Source organism: Xenopus laevis, chromosome 9_10S (assembly GCF_017654675.1).
Source record: "Xenopus laevis strain J_2021 chromosome 9_10S, Xenopus_laevis_v10.1, whole genome shotgun sequence".
NCBI classification, from domain to species: domain Eukaryota; kingdom Metazoa; phylum Chordata; class Amphibia; order Anura; family Pipidae; genus Xenopus; species Xenopus laevis.
This window is the reverse complement of record NC_054388.1, coordinates 25649573-25673440: the sequence shown is the minus strand read 5'-3', so window position 1 is coordinate 25673440 and position 23868 is coordinate 25649573. Positions and strand designations below refer to the sequence as shown.

The following is a 23868-nucleotide window of genomic DNA, read 5'->3' as shown; positions in this document are numbered from 1 at the left end:
TTACAGCACAGAGGAAGTGAGGTGCTTCCTTTGCAAGAACCTGGGGCACACTCGCCAGAGTTGCCCCAAAGGGCAAATTAAGACCACAGCCCCTGTTCCTGCTCCCAGTGCCTCAAATAAAACATCTTATCCTGCTGGGACTATTTCAGCAGGGTCCTCAAAGGGGATATCTCCTTCACTAAAGAACCTCAAGGTGGCTGTTACACAACCCACCTCTACAACATCCAAACCTCCTCCTTCTTCACTGAAGACATCTAAGGCTGCAGCATGTCTTACAATTGCGGCAAAAGAGAAGGGGGGAAAACATGTCAAAGCTTCCCCCAGGGTCACAGTGGTTCCTACCACAAAAAGTGTACCCCTGTTATGGGCACCCCTGAAGGTGTGGGGGTACCCATGATTGCAACACCTGTTGGGGTTGGGGCAGATAGTGGCCTTTCCTCTTCAGATGCCAAGAAAAAGAGGAAATTTAAATCAAACTGGCTGGTACCTGAGGAATGGGCATCAGTGGTTAATGATGGGGCACCCCCATCCAAGGGTAAAAAGGGTAGCAAAACTTCTGCTCCTCATGTGGTGACATTGTCTGGCCCAACTGTTGGTCACGATCAACCGGTGTCAGACCATGCACTCTTGCCTCCAGACCAGGTGGGGAATAATGAGGTTAATGGTCTGCATGGCCGTGAACATGGCAGTGTTGGTTTCCCCACAGAGTCAGGGGTGCAGTATCTGCCTCAAAGTCATTTGGAAGATCTTCCCTTGGAGTGTAAAGAGACACCTAATGAGACTCCTGCAGAGTGGGCAGTCAGTGTTCCTGAGGTGCTGAGATTTGGCAACTGCAACCAGCCTCAGTTTTTAGTGCCTCAGGGTATTTCACTCCAGGAGGGGGAGAATATTGGGCTAACCCCCATACAGGACCCTGCAGATAAAACTGCTGGGAAGGATGGTGAGGGTGGAGTTGTAAATACGGTGGAGGGTAGCCAGACAACCTCTACTGTTCATGCTAAAATCTCTCCTCCCTTGTCTTCAACTGACCCAAATGTTATTGCCATCCAGAAAGCACAGGAGGTAGTAGAGAGGGCAGAGGCTAACCATCGAGCCTCCAAAGCTCTACCTGTTGCTGGGGAGCTAATTAGTTCTGTTGCTCCTGTGTCAAACACTTCCAAATGTGTTTCAAGTGAAGTTGAGGGAACACCTGAGCCATTGCAGGGTCTCCAGAAAAGTGATTCTGATACTTTTCCTGTAACAACTTGTGGAGAGATTCTCAAAGCTCTAGTGGAGAGGGGAGATTATCAATCCCTTAGCCAGGAAGAGCTCATGGATGAGGGGAACATCGAAGAGGAGGTTGACATAGGAGTGGCAAATCCTTCTACCCCAATCATCCCTGCTGAGGAACTCAAAAAGTTTCTTGAGAGCACCCTTGGTGTTAAATTAGAGAAGAAGATGCACATGGCTCTGGAGAAGTGGCATGATTTGCCTTTAGTTATCAATTCTGTGAGACAATACATTAAGGTCATAAAAGAGGCCAAGAACTATGGAACAGCGGAATATCTCCGTATAATTAAGTTTCACAAAAAATGTTTGTCTCATCAGACCTTGATGAAGGTTAAAGCACTTCCTAAGACTCAGTAATGGCCTTGAGTATAAGCACACTTAATACTAATGGCTGTCGGAATCCTTTCCGAATGTTTCAGGTACTCTCCTTTCTTCGTCAAGGAGGGTACTCTGTGAGTTTCCTCCAAGAGACCCACACCACTCCAGAGCTTGAAGCAAGCTGGAATCTGGAGTGGAAGGGAAGGGTCTTTTTTAATCACCTCACTTGGACATCATGCGGGGTGGTGACCCTTTTCTCAGATTCCTTCCAGCCAGAGGTCCTGAATGCTACCTCTGTCATCCCTGGCTGTCTATTGCATCTTCGGGTCCGGGAGTCAGGTAGAACATATAATCTAATGAATGTGTATGCTCCTACTACCGGACCAGAGAGGGCACGTTTCTTTGAAAGTTTGTCAGCCTACATGGAGACAATTGACTCTGATGAAGCCTTGATTATAGGGGGTGATTTTAATTACACCCTTGATGCTCGAGATCGCAATGTACCCAAGAAAAGAGACTCGTCTGAGTCCGTTTTGCGAGAACTAATTGCTCATTTCTCCTTGGTTGATGTCTGGAGAGAACAGAACCCAGAGACGGTTGCTTTTACCTATGTCAGGGTGAGAGATGGTCATGTTTCTCAATCCCGGATTGATAGGATATATATATCGAGCCATCTCATGTCACGAGCCCAGTCGAGCACCATTAGATTGGCACCATTCTCAGACCACAATTGTGTATCCCTGAGAATGTCAATCGCACCATCTCTGCCAAAAGCTGCTTACTGGCACTTTAACAACAGTTTATTAGAAGATGAGGGTTTTGCAAAGTCAGTCCGGGATACATGGAGAGGCTGGAGGGCCTTTCAGGATGAATTTGCCACATTGAACCAGTGGTGGGATGTAGGCAAGGTTCACCTAAAGCTCTTGTGTCAAGAGTATACCAAAAGTGTGAGCGGGCAGTGCAATGCAGAGATTGAGGCACTGAATGGGGAGGTGCTTGATCTTGAGCAAAGGCTATCAGGCTCTGAAGACCAAGCCCTTCAGTGTGAATATCTAGAAAGGAAAGAAGCGCTGCGTAACATGGAACAACGACAGGCTCGTGGTGCCTTTGTGCGAAGCCGGATGCAGTTACTTTGTGATATGGATCGTGGTTCCCGATTCTTCTATGCTCTGGAGAGGAAGAAGGGGAACCGAAAACAAATCGCATGCCTTTTTGCGGAGGATGGAACCCCCCTTGAGGATCCGGAGGCTATCCGGGACAGAGCCCGGTCCTTCTATCAAAACCTTTTTTCTCCAGATCCCATCTCTCCAGATGCCTGTGAGGAGCTATGGGATGGGCTTCCAGTGGTCAGTGAGAGGAGAAAAGAGAGGTTGGAAACACCAATCACTCTAGATGAACTCTCTCAAGCACTCCGTTTAATGCCCCACAATAAATCTCCTGGGCTTGACGGACTGACCATAGAGTTCTTCCAGTTCTTTTGGGATACTCTGGGCCCTGATTTCCATAGGGTCCTAACTGAGGCCTTCAAGAAAGGTGAGTTGCCACTTTCGTGTCGTCGAGCAGTGTTATCACTACTTCCTAAGAAGGGGGATCTCCGTCTTATTAAGAACTGGAGACCAGTCTCACTGCTTAGCACAGACTATAAGATCGTGGCCAAAGCTATCTCACTTAGGCTCAAATCTGTGCTGGCAGAGGTGATTCATCCTGACCAGTCCTATACAGTCCCCGGTCGGACAATTTTTGATAATGTCTTTTTAATCCGAGACTTACTACATTTTGCGAGAAGGACTGGTCTATCTCTTGCTTTTCTCTCTCTGGATCAAGAGAAGGCATTTGACAGGGTGGATCACCAATATCTTATAGGCACTCTGCAAGCCTATAGCTTTGGCCCACAGTTTGTGGGCTACCTGAAAACAATGTATGCCTCTGCAGAGTGTTTAGTTAAAATCAACTGGTCTCTGACTGCACCTCTGGCCTTTGGACGAGGAGTTCGGCAAGGATGCCCCTTGTCGGGACAACTGTACTCGCTGGCCATTGAGCCCTTCCTGTGTCTCTTAAGGAAAAGGCTCACGGGACTGGTGCTCAAAGAACCTGACATGAGGGTGGTTCTCTCAGCCTACGCTGATGATGTAATTCTTGTGGCCCAGGACCTAGTTGATCTTGAGCGGGCACAAGAGTGTCAAGAAGTCTACGCTGCTGCCTCATCTGCCCGGATCAACTGGTCCAAGAGCTCAGGCCTTCTGGAGGGTTCTCTAAAGGTAGATTTCCTGCCTCCTGCTTTTCGTGACATCTCGTGGGAGAGTAAAATCATTAAATATTTAGGCGTCTACCTATCAGCTGAGGAGTATCCTGTCTCACAGAATTTCATTGAACTTGAGGAGTGTGTTCTAACGCGCCTTGGAAAGTGGAAGGGTTTTGCTAAAGTACTTTCTATGAGGGGGAGAGCTTTGGTGATTAATCAGCTGGTGGCCTCTCAGATCTGGTACCGGCTGATATGTCTTAGCCCAACCCAAGAATTCATTGCTAAGATCCAGAGAAGGTTACTGGACTTTCTCTGGATAGGAAAGCATTGGGTTTCTGCAGGTGTCTCAAGCCTCCCATTGAAAGAGGGAGGGCAGGGAGTCGTGTGTATACGTTCTCAAGTGCACACCTTCCGCCTCCAGCAAATACAGAGATACTTGTATGCAGATCCTTCTCCACAGTGGTGTACTCTAGCATCGAGTTTTTATCGCCAGGTACGAAATATGGGATATGACCGGCAATTGTTTATAATTGAACCTGAGGGTTTCCTAAGAAACCTTTCAACCCTGCCGGCTTACTACCAAGACACGCTAAAAACTTGGAGCATGGTATCCGTGTTAAGGCAAGGAGCCATTGAAGGGGAAGACATTCTAAATGAGCCCCTACTTTACAATCCATCTTTTAAGACTAGGATGTTAGAATCCATCAGCATCCGACGTCGCCTTTGCCAGGCTCGGTTAACCAGAGTTGGAGATCTCCTGGATTTTGAGAAATCAGATTGGGTGGACTCTCAAGCAGTTATGCAACGCATGGGATTCCTCACCACTAGGGTTCCACACCGTCTTCTCAAGGAAATCAAGGACACAATCTCTCCTGATTCTCACACCTTCATTGATGGGGTTTACATGCTGGAGAGCCACGTCCACCTTGGAAATCCTCACCTCCAGACATAATAATAGCACCTAAAACCCGTTAATCCCCCCAAGCACCTCCTTCCCCCAACTTGAGCCAGTTGGAGAATTTTCCATTGACACGCTTTCATGATATAACAAGAAAGCTGTTGTACTCTCTAATGCTTCACACTGTACACTTCCTTGCCCTCATCTCCCGATATGATACCATCTGGAGACGTGTGCTTAATGAGGGTGAAGGACCTCAGTGGCAAGCTCTTTATTCCAGTTTGGTGCCTAGACCAACTGGAGACTTGAGTTGGAAAGTGCTGCATGGTGCATTGAGCACGGGAGAGTATTTAGCTCGTTTTACAGACTCCCCAGCTGCTTGTCCATTCTGTGGCAAAGGAGAGTCTGTGTTTCATGCTTATTTTACGTGTGCCAGACTGCAACCTCTATTGGCTCTTTTGAGGAAGCTTTACCTGCAGTTCTGGTTACACTTTTCCCCTCATGTTTATATTTTTGGACGCCCAGTATCCCGAGACAATAAAGAGAAAGACCTTCTCTCCAACTTGCTCCTGGCTTTAGCTAAATTAGTCATCCATAAATCTAGAAAGCAATGTTTGGAAGGTGGGAATCCTCTGCCAGCAGAGGTCTTGTTCCGAGTGCTGGTGCGTTCCCGCATCCGAGCAGAGTACACCCAAGCAGTGTTTACTGGTCGGTTGAAAGAATTTGCTGACCAGTGGGCAATAGATGGGGTACTTTGCTCAGTATCCCTAGACCTGGTTTCTGTTCAGACAATTCTCACACTCCATATTTAAGTGCACTTTAATTTAAGTGACAGTTGTATTTTAATCAGTTAATTATCTCCTTTGAGATGTGATTAACTTTGGTGAGCAATCACTCACCTGCAATTTGAATAATATATCAGCTAATGAAAAATCAACACATTGACTGGATTTTTGTGGGGTAAAAACACAGAAATATATGTTTACCCCCCAAAACCCATATATTTTTGGGAAGTACACATTCTACCAAATCTAAAATGGGTACCCATGCCTTTCTGGTCCAAACTACTGAGTCGCAAGGCTTTCCCACAATTGTCAGTTTTGGTGAAATATCTGAAAATTTCCTCAAAGCTTCAACTTCTCAGCACCATATCACCCATGTATCGTTACGCACCAAGAAAAAACACCCTAAATATGATTGCCAGGGTTCCTCCAAACAGTTTGGTGCCCACTGTGCATAGGTTTACCAAAGTATCTGGCATTTAGAGGCCCCAAAATGAAGTTAGCGCATACAAATAGTCCCGTGGGTAACTTCAGCTAATGAAAAATCAACACATTGACTGCATTTTTGTGGGGTAAAAACACAGAAATATATGTTTACCCCCCAAAACCCATATATTTTTGGGAAGTACACATTCTACCGAATCTAAAATGGGTACCCATGCCTTTCTGGTCTAAACTACTGAGTCGCAAGGCTTTCCCACAATTGTCGGTTTTGGTGAAATATCTGAAAATTGCCTCAAACCTTCAACTTCCCAGCACCATATCACCCATGTATCGTTATGTATCACAAAAAAGCACCCAAATTGTGATTGCCAGGGGTCCTCCAAACAGTTTGGTGCCCACTGTGCATAGGTTTACCAAAGTATCTGGCATTTAGAGGCCTCAAAATGAAGTTAGCGCATACAAATAGTCCTGTGGGTAACTTCATCTAATGAAAAATAAACACATTGACTGCATTTTTGTGGGGTTAAAACACAGAAATATATGTTTACCCCCCAAACCCATATATTTTTGGAAATTACACATTCTACCGAATCTAAAATGGGTACCCATGCCTTTCTGCTCCAAACTACTGAGTCGCAAGGCTTTCCCACAATTGTCGGTTTTGGTGAAATATTCTGAAAATTGCCTCAAAGCTTCAACTTTCCAGCATCGTATTGTCCATGTATCATTACCAGCATAAAGCATCCTAAATATAAACATAGGGGTCTACTAAACAGTTTGATGCCCAATGTGCATAGATATACCAAACTATGTGGTGCACAGAGACCCCCAAATGACAATATGTAAAGACATTTTCACGGCTGACGCGCTGGCTGCTGCAATATAACCACCCGGTGTGTGTAGACCACCTAACAGTACAGAGACCCCAGAAAACCATATATTTTCAGAAAGTACACATTCTGACAAATCCAATATGGGTAAATAAGTCTTTCTACTGCAAACTGCCAAACTGCCAAGCAATGCTGAACATAACGGTTTTTATCAAATTTCTGAAAATCGTCACAAAGCTTGAATTTTACCCCATTATATGCCCCACATTTCATAACTTATCAGCATAAAACATCCTGAATATGAACGCCAGGGGTCTACTGAACACTTTGATGCCCAATATGCATAGATATACCAAACTATGTGGCGCACAGAGACCCCCAAATGACAATAGTGTATATACATTTTCACGGCTGACGCGCGCTGGCTGCTGCAATATAAGCACCCGGTGTGTGTAATATGCGACATTAGACCCCCCTAACAGTACAGAGACCCCAGAAAACCATATATTTTCAGAAAGTACACATTCTGACGAATCCAATATGGGTAAATATGTGTTCCTACTGCAAACTGCCAAACTGCAAAGCAATGCTGAACGTAACGGTTTTTATCAAATTTCTGAAAATCGTCACAAAGCTTGAATTTTACCCCATTATATGCCCCACATTTCGTAACTTCTCAGCATAAAACATCCTGAATATGAACGCCAGGGGTCTACTGAACACTTTGATGCCCAATATGCATAGATATACCAAACTATGTGGCGCACAGAGACCCCCAAATGACAATAGTGTATATACATTTTCACGGCTGATGCACGCTGGCTGCTGCAATATAAGCACCCGGTGTGTGTAATATGCGACATTAGACCCCCCTAACAGTACAGAGACCCCAGAAAACCATATATTTTCAGAAAGTACACATTCTGACGAATCCAATATGGGTAAATATGTGTTCCTACTGCAAACTGCCAAACTGCAAAGCAATGCTGAACGTAACGGTTTTTATCAAATTTCTGAAAATCGTCACAAAGCTTGAAATTTACCCCATTATATGCCCCACATTTCGTAACTTATCAGCATAAAACATCCTAAATATGAGTGCATGGGGTCTACTGAACACTTTGATGCCCAATATGCATAGATATACCAAACTATGTGGCGCACAGAGACCCCCAAATGACAATATGTATAGACATTTTCACGGCTGACGCGCTGGCTGCTGCAATATAACCACCCGGTGTGTGTATTATGCGACATTAGACCACCTAACAGTACAGAGACCCCAGAAAACCATATATTTTCAGAAAGTACACATTTTGACGAATCCAATATGGGTAAATAAGTGTTTCTACTGCAAACTGCCAAACTGCAAAGCAATGCTGAACATAACGGTTTTTATCAAATTTCTGAAAATCGTCACAAAGCTTGAATTTTACCCCATTATATGCCCCACATTTCGTAGCTTATCAGCATAAAACATCCTAAATATGAGCGCCAGGGGTCTACTGAACACTTTGATGCCCAATATGCATAGATATACCAAACTATGTGGCGCACAGAGACCCACAAATGGATATATAGTAGATAAAATTTACATAGGCAAAACAAACAAACACAGAACAGTGTGAAATGCAAATAAATTACCAAAAACTAATAAAACCACAAAAATCAATGCTTTTTTTTTCCACACTAGTGTAATCGGCCACCAGAATTACCGTTTGAATATTTTAGCTGGGCCAAATCGATTATACGGACAGAAACAAGTGAACAACACAAATGCAGAGCTGAAAATGCAATAAAATGGCTAAAAATTCAATAAAATGGCTAAAAATGCACCAAAATACCCAAAATTGCAATACCACCAAAATAACATACAAAAACTATTGCACAGTACGGTTAGCGAATACGCTATTCGGAACGGCAATAAAACATTTTTTTTAGCCCAAAAAGAGACGATGCGATAAGAAAAAAAAAAAAAAAAGCCACAAAGCCATATATGTACATATGCGTGTGCACAACGGGTAAATTGCATGTTATTTGCACGTGTGCGCGTGTGCAAGTGTACATGGGTGCTGTGAGTGTGTGTGACCCCCCCAATCCCCAAAAATCTATGTGTGAGTGTGTGTAAGTGTGAATGTAAGTGTATATTACTGTAATAAGTGTGTGTTGGTGTGTTTTTGTGTGTGTAAATGTTACACTTACCTGGGGTAGATGCATCAGATCCATGAGAAAGGGTCCCACGCAGCAGATCTCCAGCTCCAACGGTCAGCAGCCATGGGGGGGCGGAGCTGGGCGGAAGTGCAGCGCAGGCAGCAGCAGGACGCATAGGAAACGCGTCCCTGCTGCTGCTTTGGGGCCCCTGGGCGATCGCGCCCCAAGGGGCCACACGATCCCCTGCTCTGCTCGTTGTCTAGGGGCAGGGGATCGTGAAGGAGCGGAGCGAGCGGCTCTAACAGCCGCTCCTCCACTCGCAAACCCGGAAGTGCTGCAGAACGTAGAATCTACGATCTGTGGCACTTTGGTCCTTTGATCCACAGAACGTAGATTCTACGTTCTGTGGCACTTAAAGGGTTAAATATTTTTTATATACCTGGCAAGCCCCAGTCTGATAGCCAAACCACAAAGGGGAGTTCTAACTCTAAAAATGTAATTGCATATCTGAAACATCAGCCTGCCCATATCTTCAGTGGTCCAGCCCCAGCTCTTTATTTCAACCACAGCCCTACATTAAAACATCTGTAATAATTGGGACCATCTAAATGTGATGCATTTGTAGGCCCTAGGAGGTTCAGCCAACACTAGAAAGTGTTGGAAAACAACAGACAGAGATTGTTCCAGTGCATGTTACTTAATGCAGGGAGGCTCTATTGATGATTAGCAATGTCATGTCATGTTTGACCTGTATCTCTGTGTGATTTTTTTCTACCTGTGTATGCTCTCTATGAAAAGTTCCTGTTGCAGACATGTTATGCTGAGTTCTATAAAGCAACCAAGTTATTGTTCACACAGAAGTTGGTGTGTCTGTCCTCACTTAGCAGAGAGCTGATCTGAACTGCATGTGCAGCTTCTCTGTTACAGGTTATGGGTCCAGATCATAGCACCACTGGTATCTGGTTCTGAGAATCTCTGGAGAGAAAGACATAGCAAAGCTGAATAACAGCAACTTTCAGCTATGGAAAGAGACCAGAAAACAATCCTGAGGAGTGGGATAAAAGAAACAGACAGGCTAAAGCAGTTATTAGCCTACTGGTGGAAGATGATCAACTGATTCACATCAAGAAAGAATCTACAGCAGAAGGTATGTGGAATGCACTGCAGGCACTCCATGAGAGATCAAACTTAAACAGTAAACTGTACCTGCTGCGTAAGCTATACAGCATGAGACTGCAGAAAAATCAGAAAATACAGGAACATTTAAATGCAACTTTAGAAATTGCAGAACAGCCCAGAGGAATTGGAGAGGAAATTAAAGACAACCATTTAGCAGCTCTCCTTCTATACAGCCTTCCTGAATCATATAACATAGTAACATAGTAAGTAAGGTAGAAAAAAGACACACTGGATGTTCAACCTTTGTTTTTTGTTTTTTTATCTGCCTAACTGCTAGTTGATCCAGAAGAAGGCAAAAAAAACCATCTGAAGCCTCTCCAATTTGCCTCAGATGGGGAAAAATTCCTTCCTGACTCCAAAATGGCAATTGGACTAGTCCCTTGATCAACTTGCACTATGAGCTCTCCCATAACCCTGTATTCCCTCACTTGCTAAAAAGCAATCCAACCCAATGTATCAGCCTGTACAACTGATTCAGGGAGAGAATTTTGATAAATGCCATTGAAGTCAGTCCAGAAATAACTCTAGAATATGTCAAAGGCAAGTTAATTGATCAATATAATCAAAGAAAGGAAAACATAGCTGTGAAAGAAACAAGCACCAGAATTGTAAAAGGAGATGCACAGAGCAGAGTGTGGTTTTTCACTGTAAAAAGCCAGACCACTTAAAGAAAGACTGCTTTATATGGAAAAATGAACAAAAACATGCAGTGGCAAAACATAGTAACATTAAAGTTTGGTTGAAGAAAGACACACGTCCACCAAGTTCAACCTTTTAACTTTTTTATAAGGAGAAGAAAAGTTAAAAAAATAACCTCCCTCTTTCGCTTTGCCATTATACCCCTCCTGAAATGCCGCATTGAAAATTGCAATGGCTTTACTGTTTTTGTGCACTTCCATTCCAAAATTTTTCTATAGTGTAAAGCTTTGGTGCCGCCATTTTCAAATTGCCTCCCTGCGCTTTGTCTCTAGTGCGCATGCGCCTCTTCCGTGACCCTGTGGTGTAACCAAACAAGCGCGTAAACTTCGTTACACAGTGATAAGCATTGGTGTCGCATCTATAGTGCACATACTTTGAATAAGCCTGCAAGTGCCCCAATATGTTTTACAGACCCGAATGCTGGGTATATTTGCATGTCCTCTGCTCGCTTCAAAGCTTCCCTTTGTTACCAGGCAAAGGGGAACATCAATCAAGAGGGAATAAATGCAGAGAGCGAGAGGTCAGGGATGACAAAGGGGCAGATCACCGGAACCGAACGTCATCTCTTCTCGGGGAAGACAGGAAATCATAGTGCGATTGCGCAGGGCTCCTCTTAGACGGATTGCACATGCGTGTGCCCTGATTAGAAGGATTTATGAACTGGAGCAAAGACATCCTTTTCTGTGCAGCTTGCCACTTATTTGAAAAATTATTACAGCGCAAGAATGAAGAAATGCTTGCTGGTAATATATACATTTTATGGCCAATAATTAAAGCTTTATTTTATTTTAGACTTTCCTTCTCCTTTAACCTGCCAGTTGATCCAGAGGAAGGCAATAAAAACCATCTGAAGCCTCTCCAATTTTCCTCAGAGGGGGAAAAAATCAGCCAGTACAACTGATTCAGGGAGAGAATTCCACATCTTCACAGCTCTCACTGTAAAAAAAGAAAGACCTACTGGTAAATAAAGCATTAGAGATTATTATAAGATCCCCTTATATACTGTATTTATACATAGTTATCATATCACCCCTTAAACGCCTCTTCTCTATCGTGAACATCCCCAATTTGGCCAGTCTTTCTTCATAGCTAAAGGTGGCCATAGACTCAAAGATCCGCTCGTTTGGCGACATCGCCAAATGAGTGGATCTTTCCCCGATATGCCACTAACTGCATGGCTATATCGGGGGTAATTCGAATTTGATGCGCCAAGGGGCTCCGACGGGTCGGTCAGGTAAAAATCCAACCTTCCCGATCGATATCGTGGCCAGATATCGATCGGGAAGACCCGTCGGAAGCCCCCATACACGGGCAGATAAGCTGTCAAATCGGTCCAAACGACCGATATCGGCAGCTTTATTTGCCCGTGTATGGCCACCATTAGATTTATCATACCTTTTACCAGCTTAGTTGCCCTTCTCGAATTACGATGCGCCAAGGGGCTCCGACGGGTCGGTCGGGTAAAAATCCAACCTTCCCGATCGATATCGTGGCCAGATATCGATCGGGAAGACCCGTCGGAAGCCCCCATACACGGGCAGATAAGCTGTCAAATCGGTCCAAACGACCGATATCGGCAGCTTTATTTGCCCGTGTATGGCCACCATTAGATTTATCATACCTTTTACCAGCTTAGTTGCCCTTCTCTAATACAATAATGTCCTGTTTGAGTGATGGAGACCAAAACTGTACAGCATATTCTAGATGGGGCATTACCAGTGCTCTATAAAGTGGAAGAATGACCGCTTCCTGCTTCATGAACCCTTTTAATACAGCTCAAGACCTTATTTTCCCTTGATGCTGCTGACTGGCATTGCTTTCTACAGCCAAGTTTATCATCTACAAAGACTCCAAGTTCCTTTTCCATAATGGATTTGCCTAGTGCAGTCCCATTAAAGCTATAAGTGGCTTGGTGCGTGACTGTACATTTACCAACCTTGAATCTCATTTGCCACTTAGCTGCCCAAATTGCCAGTTTGTCAATATCCTGTTGCAAGGATGCCACATTCTGTATGGAATTTATTGGGCTGGATAGTTTTGTGTCATCTGCAAACACTTATACATTACTTACAATACCCTCCCCTAGGTCATTAATGAACAAGTTAAATAAAAGTGGACCCACTAAGAACTTTACTCCAAGCAGAGAATGTACCATTAACAACCACCCTCTGTACCCGATCCTGTAGCCAGTTTCCTATCTATGTGCAAATGGCTTCATTAAGCCCAACAGACCTTAGTTTACAAAGCATTCATTTGTAGGGCATGGTATCAAATGCTTTGGCAAAGTCCAAATAGATCACATCTACTGCCCCCCACAGTCCAGCATCTTACTTAGCTCATCATAAAAATCAATCATAAAAATCAAATTAGTCTGACATGACCTATCGTTCATAAAGCCATGCTGATTGCTGCTCATAATGTCATTCACTTTCACAAAATTCACAAAATTTTGAATGTGATCCCTTAACAAGCCTTCAAATAATTTGCCCACCACAGATGTCAAATTTATGGGCCTATAATCGCCATGCTGAGATTGTAATCCCTTTTTAAATAATGGAATTACATCAGCTTTTCTCCAATCCATAGGTACCATACTAGATGAAAGTGAATCTGAGAAAATCAGAAATAAGGGCTGGTCTAAGATTGAACTAAGCTCTCTTAGGGGTGTATGCTATCAGGCCTTGGAGCCTTGTTTACATTAATTTTTATTACAGCTTTATGGTTTATCTCCTGAGTCAGCTGAGCCATCAGTGCAGCTATGAAGTGAGCCTGTGAACTCAGACTTGTACTGTATGCATTGAAGAAAAGAACTGATTTAGCACATTTGCCTTTTTTGTATCATATCATATGTACCATACTGGTACCATTATTTAATGGAGCAACACTTTCAACCTGCCTCTTTTTACTATTAATGTATTTTAAAAAAACTTTTTCGGGTTAGTCTTGGCCTCCGCCGCAATGCACTCTTCATTTCCTTTCTTTGCCTTCCAGATTGCTGATTAAAACATTTATTATAATGTTTATGTTCATTAAATATAGCTTATGTCCCAACAGATTAGTTTTTTTCAAATGCCTTTCTCTTCTTTCCTATTAAAAGACCAGTAACATCATTTTTTTTTTTTTCTTTAAAAAATTAGTTTCTACTTAACAAGAAAAAAACACCATGGCAGTGTGGTTCAAATTTGAATTTTGGTGCCAAAGACAGCTTAACCATTTTGTGAATGCCCAAGCTGGTTCCTGTTTTACTATTCCTGACGAAGCATTGTTTGTGATTTTGGATTCCTGGTTTTTGACTTCTGCCCGACCCTTGACTACGATTTCTGTCGTCTGCCTTGAAACTTTCACTACGTCTTCTCTACAACTTCTCTGCCGGTACCTCGCTTATGGTTTGGTTTTACGCACTTCCTTGTTGGTTTCCACAGCAGAAAGCTCGGGGCCCCTAAAGGGCGTCGCTGAACACCGGAACCCACAGGGTTCATCTGTGCGTCCGCAAGGTTCAGTCGCTGAATAAGGTTCCTGATAATGTGGTTGTTACAGTTAGTTTGGGCCAAGATAGAACCTTCCCAGGCTGCTGCGTCCTTGACTATGGAGGGATTTTTTGATGTAATGATGAAGCGTCTGGACAGCCAGAGGAGGCCCAACAAGTCGCATCTCGCTTAAGCGCTGCAGCACTCTTCTCCGCTTGCACCTGCAAAGGTTCCTAAGATTCCTGTTCAAATTCTTTTTGGGGGTGATCCAGATGCTTGCAAAGTGTTTCTTATTATTTAGTTTGATTTTAGCACCCAAACAATTCACGACGGAGAGGTCAAGTGTCGTATATCATCGCTTTTCTTCAGGGAAAGGCGCTTGCTTGGGCTCTGCAGCCTTCCTTTCCACTGCATCAGGTTTTTGACGTCCCGGGCCGGAAGCTTAATGCCTCTGATCGGCTCATGAAGATCAACCAAGGATCCAATACGGCCTCCTTATATGCCATAAATTTCCGGACTCTGGCTGCAGAAGTGTCCTGGAATAATGATGTGCTTATTGCAGCTTTCTGGAGGGGGCTTCATGAGGATTTAAAGGACGAGCTGGTTACTCGGGATCTCCCCTAGGAAAGATTTCTGTACTCCCAGTTTCCTTCAACTCTCTTATGTTTCTCCCTACTTCCCTTTCCACCCTGTCTGGTACGTTTTCCTGCCAAGCTTTTCTGGATTGTGGAGCGGCAGGAAATTTTATCGATAATTCCTTTGCCAAGTCCTGTGGTCTGAGTCCCATACCTCTCAATATTCCTCTTTCTGTCCGAGCTGTGGATGGCATACCAATTTTACCAGGTGTTCTCACCTCTGCTACTGCTCCAGTCCTAATTCATGTTGGCAGCCTTCATGTAGAGGAGATCTTGTGCTTATGCTCGTTGAATGTCTGGAGACTCCCATTATCCTTGTCTTCTGTTTCATAATTCGTCCATTGATTGGTCTACTGGGGAACTCACGGCCTGGAGTTCGTTCTGCCGCTCAAACTGCATTTCTTCTTCCATTGTTCCAGTTTCAGCTTCTTCGTTACTTCCAGCATCTAATCCTCTTCTTCCCGAGGTTTACAAAGACTTTGATGTTTGACTCTGATGTTTTTCGAAAACATAGTAACATAGTAAGTAAGGTTGAAAAAAGACACATGTCCATCGAGTTCAACCTTTTTTTTTTTTTTTTTTATCTACCTATCTGCCAGTTGATCCAGAGGAAGGCAAAAAAAAACCCACCTGAAGCCTCTCCAATTTACATTAGAGGGGGAAAAATTCCTTCCTGACTCCAAAATGGCAATCGGACTAGTCCCTGGATCAACTTGGACTATGAGCTATTTCCCATAACCCTGTATTCCCTTACTTGCTAAAAAGCTATCTAATGTATCAGCCTGTACCACTGATTCAGGGAGAGAATTCTACATCTTCACAGCTCTCACTGTAAAATACCCCTTCCGAATATTTAGGCGGAACCTCTTTTCTTCTAATCGGAATGGGTGACCTTGTGTCAGCTGGAAAGACCTACTGGTAAATAAAGCATTAGAGAGATTATTATATGATCCCCTTATATATTTATACATAGTCATCATATCAACCCTTAAGCGCCTCTTCTCCAGCGTGAACATCCCCAATTTGGCCAGTCTTTCCTCATAGCTAAGATTTTCAATACCTTTTACCAGCTTAGTTGCCCTTCTCTGTACCCTAATACAATAATGTCCTGTTTGAGTGATGGAGACCAAAACTGTACGGCATATTCTAGATGGGGCCTTACAAGTGCTCTATACAGTGGAAGAATGACCCCCTCCTCCCTTGACTCTATGCCCCTTTTAATACAGCTCAAGACCTTATTTGCCCTTGATGCTGCTGACTGGCATTGCTTGCTACAGCCAAGTTAATCATCTACAAGGACTCCAAGGTCCTTTTCCATAATGGATTTGCCTAGTGCAGTCCCATTAAGGGTATAAGTGGCTTGGATATTTTTACATCCCAGGTGCATGACTTTACATTTATCAACATTGAATCTCATTTGCTACTTAGCTGCCCAGATTGCCAGTTTGTCAAGATCGTGTTGCAAGGATGCCACATCCTGGATGGAATTAATTGGGCTGGATAATTTTGTGTCATCTGCAAACACTGATACATTACTTACAACACCCTCCCTAAGTCATTAATGAACAAGTTAAATAAAAGTGGACCCAATACTGAGCCCTGGGGGACCCCACTAAGAACCTTACTCCAAGTAGAGAATGTCCCATTAACAACCACCCTCTGTACCCGATCCTGTAGCCAGTTTCCTATCCATGTGCAAACGACTTCATTAAGCCCAACAGACCTTAGTTTAGAAAGCAGTCGTTGGGCACAGTATCAAACGCTTTGGCAAAATCCAAATAGATCACATCTACTGCCCCCCCACTGTCAAGAATCTTACTTACCACATCATAAAATGCAATCAAATTCGTCTGACATGACCTATCCTTCATAAAGCCATGCTGATTGTTGCTCATAATGGCATTCATTAGGACAAAATTTTGAATGTGATCCCTTAACAAGCCTTCAAATAATTTGCCCACCACAGATGTCAAGCTTACTGGCCTATAATTGCCAGGCTGAGATCGTAATCCCTTTTTAAATATTGGAATAACATCAGCTTTTCTCCAATCCATAGGCACCATACCAGATGACAGTGAATCTGAGAAAATCAGAAATAAGGGCTGGTCTAAAACTGAACTAAGCTCTCTTAGAACCCGGGGGTGTATGCCATCAGGCCCTGGAGCCTTGTTTACATTAATTTGTATTAAAGCTTTTGAATCATATCCTGAGTCAGCCACTGACTAGATTGAGCTGAACCATTCGTGCAGTTATAAAGTGAGCTTGTGAACCCAGACTCCTCTATTGTATACACTGAAGAAAAGAACTGATTTAACACATTTGCCTTTTCTGTATCTGTTACAACCATACTGGTACCATTATTTAATGGAGCAACACTCTCAACCTGCGTCTTTTTACTATTAATATATTTAAAAAACTTTTTAGGGTTAGTTTTCACCTCCACCGCAATTAACTCTTCATTTATTTTCTTAGCCTTCCGGATTGCTGCTTTACAACATTTATTACAGTGTTTATATACATTAAATGCAGCTTCTGTCCCTACAGATTTGTAGTTTTTAAATGCCTTTCTCTTCTTTCCCATTAACTTCTTTACTTCTGTATTAAGCCACACAGGATGATTCTTAGAGCTTCTACGTTTAGTCCTTAAAGGGATACTGTCATCGGAAAACATGTTTTTTTCATAACGCACCAGTTAATAGTGCTACTCCAGCAGAATTCTGCACTGAAATCCATTTCTCAAAAGAGCAAACAGATTTTTTTATATTCAATTTTGAAATCTGACATGGGGCTAGACATTTTGTCAATTTCCCACCTGCCCCAGGTCATGTGACTTGTGCCTGCACTTTAGGAGAGAAATGCTTTCTGGCAGGCTGCTGTTTTTCCTTCTCAATGTAACTGAATGTGTCTCGGTGGGACATGGGTTTTTACTATTGAGTGTTGTTCTTAGATCTACCGGGCAGCTGTTATCTTGTGTTAGGGAGCTGCTATCTGGTTACCTTCCCATTGTTCTTTTGTTTGGCTGCTGGGGAGTAAAAGGGAGGGGGTGATATCACTCCAACTTGCAGTACAGCAGTAAAGAGTGATTGAAGTTTATCAGAGCACAAGTCACATGACTTGGGGCAGCTGGGAAACTGACAATATGTCTAGCCCCATGTCAGATTTCAAAATTGAATATAAAAAATCCTGTTTGCTCTGTTGAGAAATGGATTTCAGTGCAGAATTCTGCTGGAGCAGCACTATTAACTGATTCATTTTGAAAAAAAATTTTTTTCCCATGACAGTATCCCTTTAAGGGAATAAATTGAGAACAGTAATGATTTAATATCATTTTAAAGGACAACCATTTCTGTTCTGTGTTTTTAGCTGAAAACCTAATGCCCCAATCAATGCTCTGTAGGGCAGCCCTCAAGGCACTAAAATTAGCTTTTCCAAAATTCATGGTTTTTGTTGCCCCAGTATATTTTTGTTTTTTGCACCAGACATTAAAAGATATAACATTATGGTCACTATTACCCAGGGGTTCAATGACTTGCACATTTGCAATAAGTTCTGGGTCATTTGAGATCACTAAATCAAGAATAGCATTTTTTCTGGTAGGTTCAAAAACCTGTGCTAAAAAATTGTCGTGCAATAAGTTTATAAACTTGTTCCCATTAACTGATCTAGCAGTACCGTTGCTCCAGTCAATATCTGGGTAATTAAAATCCCCCATTATCATTACTTTACCTAGACTAGCAGCCTTTTCTATTTGCATTAGGAGCTTTTATTCTTCCTCCTCACTTACATTAGGGGGTCTATAGCATACTCCTACAATTAATTTGCTGGATTCTTAACAATTGGTGGAGAACTCCACCCATAAGACTTCTGCCCCCTTATTTTCTAACATAATCTCCTCCTTTATATGATCTTTTAAATCCTGCCTAACATACAGACATACCCCTCCTCCTTTTCTATTGCCTCTGTCCCTCCGAAACAAAGTATAGCCACTGATATTTACTGCCCAGTCATGCGACTCATTCAGCCATGTTTCGGCCACACCAAACACATCATATTTTCCTTCCAACACCAGCAGCTCCAGCTCTCCCATTTTACCAGTCAGACTTCTTGCATTTGTAAACATACATTTAATACTGGTACCATATTGAACATATGACATGTGGTCCTCCCTATCCTTAACAGTATCCCCAGCCAAATCTCCTCCCTGGATCCTGTGAAAGTCTCTACTGTCCTAGAATGGCCTATTCCTACTGGTTTGAAAGCCATTCAATAATTCTTAGGTTTTGCCAGGTTTTATCTGAAGTTCATAAAGAACTTTTCCCAGACCGTGGCCCCCATTACAGCACTTACGAGAAAGCCTTTTAAAGCTTCCTGGACTCCTCAAGCACAGGCTTTCTTGACCCTCAAGAAATTATTAAGTTCAGCTCCTATTCTTCACCATCCAGATCCTGCCAGGCCATTTATTTTGGAGGTTGATGCTTCCAAGGTTGGATTTGGTGCCATTTTGTCTTAATTCTTGTCTTCCAAGGGACCCTTCATCCGAGTGCTTATTTTTCTAATAAACTTTCTCCAGCAGAGAGGAATTATGATATAGACAACCGTGAACTCTTGGCTATTAAACTTGCAGTGGAAGAGTTGTGTCATCTACTGGAGAGCGCTAAGGATCTATTACCATCCTAACAGATCATAAGAACCTTGAATACATCTCTTCTGCCAGAAGACTCAATACTCGTCAGGCCCGTTGGGCTTTGTTCTTCTCCAGGTTCAATTTTTTCATTTCCGATCGTCCTGGTTCGAAGAACGCAGGATGCCTTGTCCAGGTGTTTGGTTCAAAGTGAAGTGAGTCCTATCCTGCCCGCGCCCATTATTTCCCCTGATTTAGTGGTGGCACCTACTTCTCTTTCTTGGTCTGATTTTTCTAATGTGGAACGTCCTCTTGAGTGTCCTCCCAGCAAGATTTTTGTTCCTCAGCAAAGAGTTTCCCAAGTCCTGAATGACCTCATTCTTCTAAGATCTCTGGACATCCTGCTGCTGGCTTGGCTCAAGTTTTCATTTTCCATGGTGTCCCGCAGTTCATTGTGTTGGATCGGGGTGTGCAGTTTGTGTCCAGATTGTGTTATGCTTTTTTTAAACATTTGGGGATCACATTGAAATTTTCTTTGTCTTATCATCCTCAAAGCAATGGTCAGACTGAAAGGACCAATCAGATCTTGGAACAGTTTTTACGATGCTTTATCTCTTGGAACCAAGATGATTGGGTTGATCTTCTTCCTTGGGCTGAATTTTCTCACAATAACGTACAACATGACTCGCTGGGATTTTCTCCGGCTACAATCTTTCTGCCCTTCCGCCTGAGGTTTTCAAGACCATTTGGTCCAAAGCCCACCAATCTCTACTAAAAGCTTCGTCTTCCCAGAAGATTACGGCCGACAAACACCGTCGTGCTAAATCCTCCCTACCAAATTGGAGATTTTGTCTGGGTTTCCACAAAGCACATCAAACTTTGTCTACCCTTTCCCAAGTTTGGACCTCGTTATGTGGGACCCTTCAAGATCAAGGAGGTGATTAATCCTGTATCTTTTTGTCTAGAACTTCCTTCCACCATTGATGCTCTTCCTTGTTGGTTTCCACACAAAAAGCCCGGGATCCCTAAAGGGTGTCTGTGAACACCGGAACCCACAGGCTTCACCTGTGTTGCCGCAAGGTACAGTTGCTGAATAAGGTTCCCGATAATGTGGTTGTTACACTTAGCCTCCTCCCTTACATCAAGGGGTCTATAGCATACTCCTACAATTAATTTGCTGGACCCTTTATAATTGGTGAAGAACTCCACCCATAAGACTTCTGCCCCCTCATTTTCTAACTTAACCTCCTCCTTTATATAAGCTTTTAAATCCTGCCTAAAAAACAGACATACCCCTCCTCATTTTCTATTGCCTCTGTCCCTCTGAAACAAAGTATAGCCGCTAATATTAACTGCCCAGTCATGCGACTCATTCAGCCATGTTTCGGCCACACCAATCACATCATATTTTCCCACCAGCACCTCCAGCTCACCCATTTTACCAGTTAGAATTCTGGGAGACAGAGCTACAGAAGGTGTATTGGTTGGAGACAGTGAACAAAGTAAAGCTTACAGAGTTCTAAATCCTAAAACCTGCAAAGTGACCATAAGCCACAGCGTATATTTTCGAGTCTTCCTTATCAAAACCATGATACCTGTGTAGCGCTATAGTAAATTGAGTGCACCTTACTCTACTATAAGCTTCACTCCCAGTACATATGCTCATGATGAGACCTTAAAACCTTAGGGAGTGAGCCTTTGCAGCGATGTGGAAGCAGGGTGTAGTGCAACTGTAACTGTATTCAGGGTGCAAATAATTGGGCTCCAGTGGTTCTTATAACTTAACCATAGAACAGATTTATTATTTACTAGACCTGACCTGTGTAGGTTCCACTCGAGCTCTGCCTCCTGCACAGGCTAGAGCCAGCACAAGATGGACACTGAAAGCATGGCTTCAGAGCCTTTTATACTCTAGCACAATGCCATCTACTGGTCACTGTGGGAAACAACAAGGGGCATAGCATAAAGCAGGAATAGGAAACAGTTACCCCTCGCAACTGTATTTTAGGACCCAGTTAGGTGTCTATAACACTAGGGAAACTGCCTGCTAAATAATATTGGGGATGGCTTTACTACACATCCCTACACCTGAATCCTCTGAGGAGACAGTATCTGTGACAGGAGGGGTAGAACCACTTGCCAAAACAGGTGACTCTATGAAGCACATGATGGAAAATTCACAAAGTACAACTCAACAACCAAATGTCAGAGGAAACTGAACTGTGAAAGTCAACCCGCACCACAAAAGGGATACCAGCTACCAGATACTCTTACAAATCTTACACACAAGAAGCAAACTCCTGCGAAGAGATCACTCAGCTTCCAAAAACTGAAGCCAAAACATGGCAAGTTTCAGTACAAGAGGAAATTGATTCCTTGAACAAAAATGAAACATCGACTTTGACTTCAGTTACCTCAGGGTCGCAAAGCAATAGGTTGTAAGTGGATATTTAAAGTGAAATACAATGCAAATGGAGAAGTTGAGCGTTACAAGGCTAGATAAATCGCCAAAGGGTACTCACAAAAATTTGGTCAGGACTATGATGAAACTTTTGCTCCAGTAGTGAAACATACAACTGTGAGTAGTGAATGATGAAGTGGTGGTGAAATTGATGAAGACCTATACATGAAACAATATGGCCTGCTCGCACACCCTGGCCTTCAAAGGTAGATGCCTGGTGCACGGTGTTGGAGGGGTCGGCACCCTCCCAAAATTACAAATTACAAAATTACACTGACACTCACGGCAAGTTCAAGCAGGTAGGTCTACCCTTGCGTGTTTATTTGCAGAAATGCAACGTTTTGGGGCTGTACCCCTTTGCTTGACATTTTTGTAACTATACATGGAACAACTACATGGTTTTGTGAATCCAGAAACAATAGATTTGGTGTGCAAGCTTCAGAAGGGCCTCTATGGACTTCAACAAGCTGCCAGAGCCTGGAATGAGAAAATAAATCAAATCCTTTTCCAGAAGCAAGGCAGATCTGTCTTTACAGCAAGAATATATATATATATATGTGGGTGATGTGCTAGTCTGTTATGAGCAAGAAGGGGACAGTGATGATATTATTCAAAGATTAAAGGCAAACTTTGAAATGAAGGATCGTTTTGAGAAACAGATTGAAAGAATGAATCTTGTGGAATAATCTACATACTGTTGAGAAGGGTTGTTGGAAAACAACAGAGAGATTGTTCCTTTACATGTTGCTTAATGCAGGGAGGGTCTATTGTTGCTTAGCATTGTGATGTCATGTTTGACCTGTAACTCTGTATGATTTTCTTCTTCTCTATGAAAAGTTCCTGTAGCAGACCTGTTATGCATAGTTCTATAAAGCAACCTAGTTATTGTTCACACAGAAGTTGGTGTGCCTGTCCTCACTTACAGAGAAGCTGCACATGCAGTTCATATCAGCTCTCTGCTAACAGTAACAATTACAATAGTAATTTTAAGTTAAAATTTTATTTTAACTTCACCACCATCTTGAATTGATCACATTTATTTATCTAAAAAATAACTGTTCACTTTATTTCAGGACCTAAGATTTTTACATCATGGGAGGAGCAGTTGTGGATGATGGGCCAACTGGCGTCAAGGCCCCAGATGGTGGATGGGGATGGGCTGTTCTGTTTGGCTGTTTTGTAATCGCTGGGTTCTCATATGCTTTCCCCAAAGCTGTCAGTGTGTTTTTTAAAGAATTAATTCGGGAGTTTGGGATAGGATACAGTGACACAGCATGGATATCTTCTATCTTACTGGCTATGCTTTATGGTACAGGTAAGTGCAGTGGGGGTTTAGTGCACCTTGGGCTGTTCTCAAGGCTTGGGCTCCCTCAAGCACCAGCAACCCTTACAGTTGTTAACCACTTGTATCCCTAAGCTTACCAGATCAGGGATGTAATTAGTGTAGGCTGTTGGCACTACTGCAGTCAGTGCAGCCTTTCTACATGAATTATCTGAAGATGGTAGCAGCACAAAAACAGGGTAAAGTACATGCAGCAAGATGGTGCAGCATAAATATAACTTGCTGAAGGAGTCTTAGAAAAGAGAATGTAGCTTAGCCTGCATGACAATTTAATGGATAAAGCCATGCAGACCTTAAAGTGGAGCATTTGTTCTGGTTTTCTTTTGCAGACCGATTGCAAGCCTAGCTTCACCTTCATAATCCTATTGGTGAAGTATTGAAAGTGATCCCTTCCCATTAGACTGAATAATAAAAATAAAACCCCTTTTGAATATAGTCCATACGGCAGTTTTTCAGAAATATATGAATTGGTGTATTTTGGTCCGCTGCTGCTCTAGGTGCTGGACCTTGGCTTGCCTGCCAGTGAGTGA

General features: G+C 42.9%; 1 protein-coding gene across 6 annotated transcripts in view; it reads left to right on the top strand.

Moving 5' to 3' along the window:
* Nucleotides 1-23868, top strand: part of slc16a3.S (solute carrier family 16 member 3 S homeolog) — a 63006-nt gene that overhangs the window by 15957 nt on the left and 23181 nt on the right. For 3 of the 6 annotated variants that reach the window (XM_018240523.2, XM_041577656.1, NM_001087188.1), the window contains exon 3: nt 23070-23311. The exons of 1 other annotated variant lie outside the window; for it this stretch is intronic. In XM_018240523.2, coding sequence (XP_018096012.1) covers nt 23089-23311 — 223 coding nt within the window. In that variant the 5' untranslated portion in view covers nt 23070-23088. Of the gene's footprint in view, nt 1-9847; nt 10082-23069; nt 23312-23868 lie in introns of all 6 variants that reach the window. 2 more of the 6 variants (XM_041577657.1, XM_018240524.2) reach the window with 2 other exon arrangements.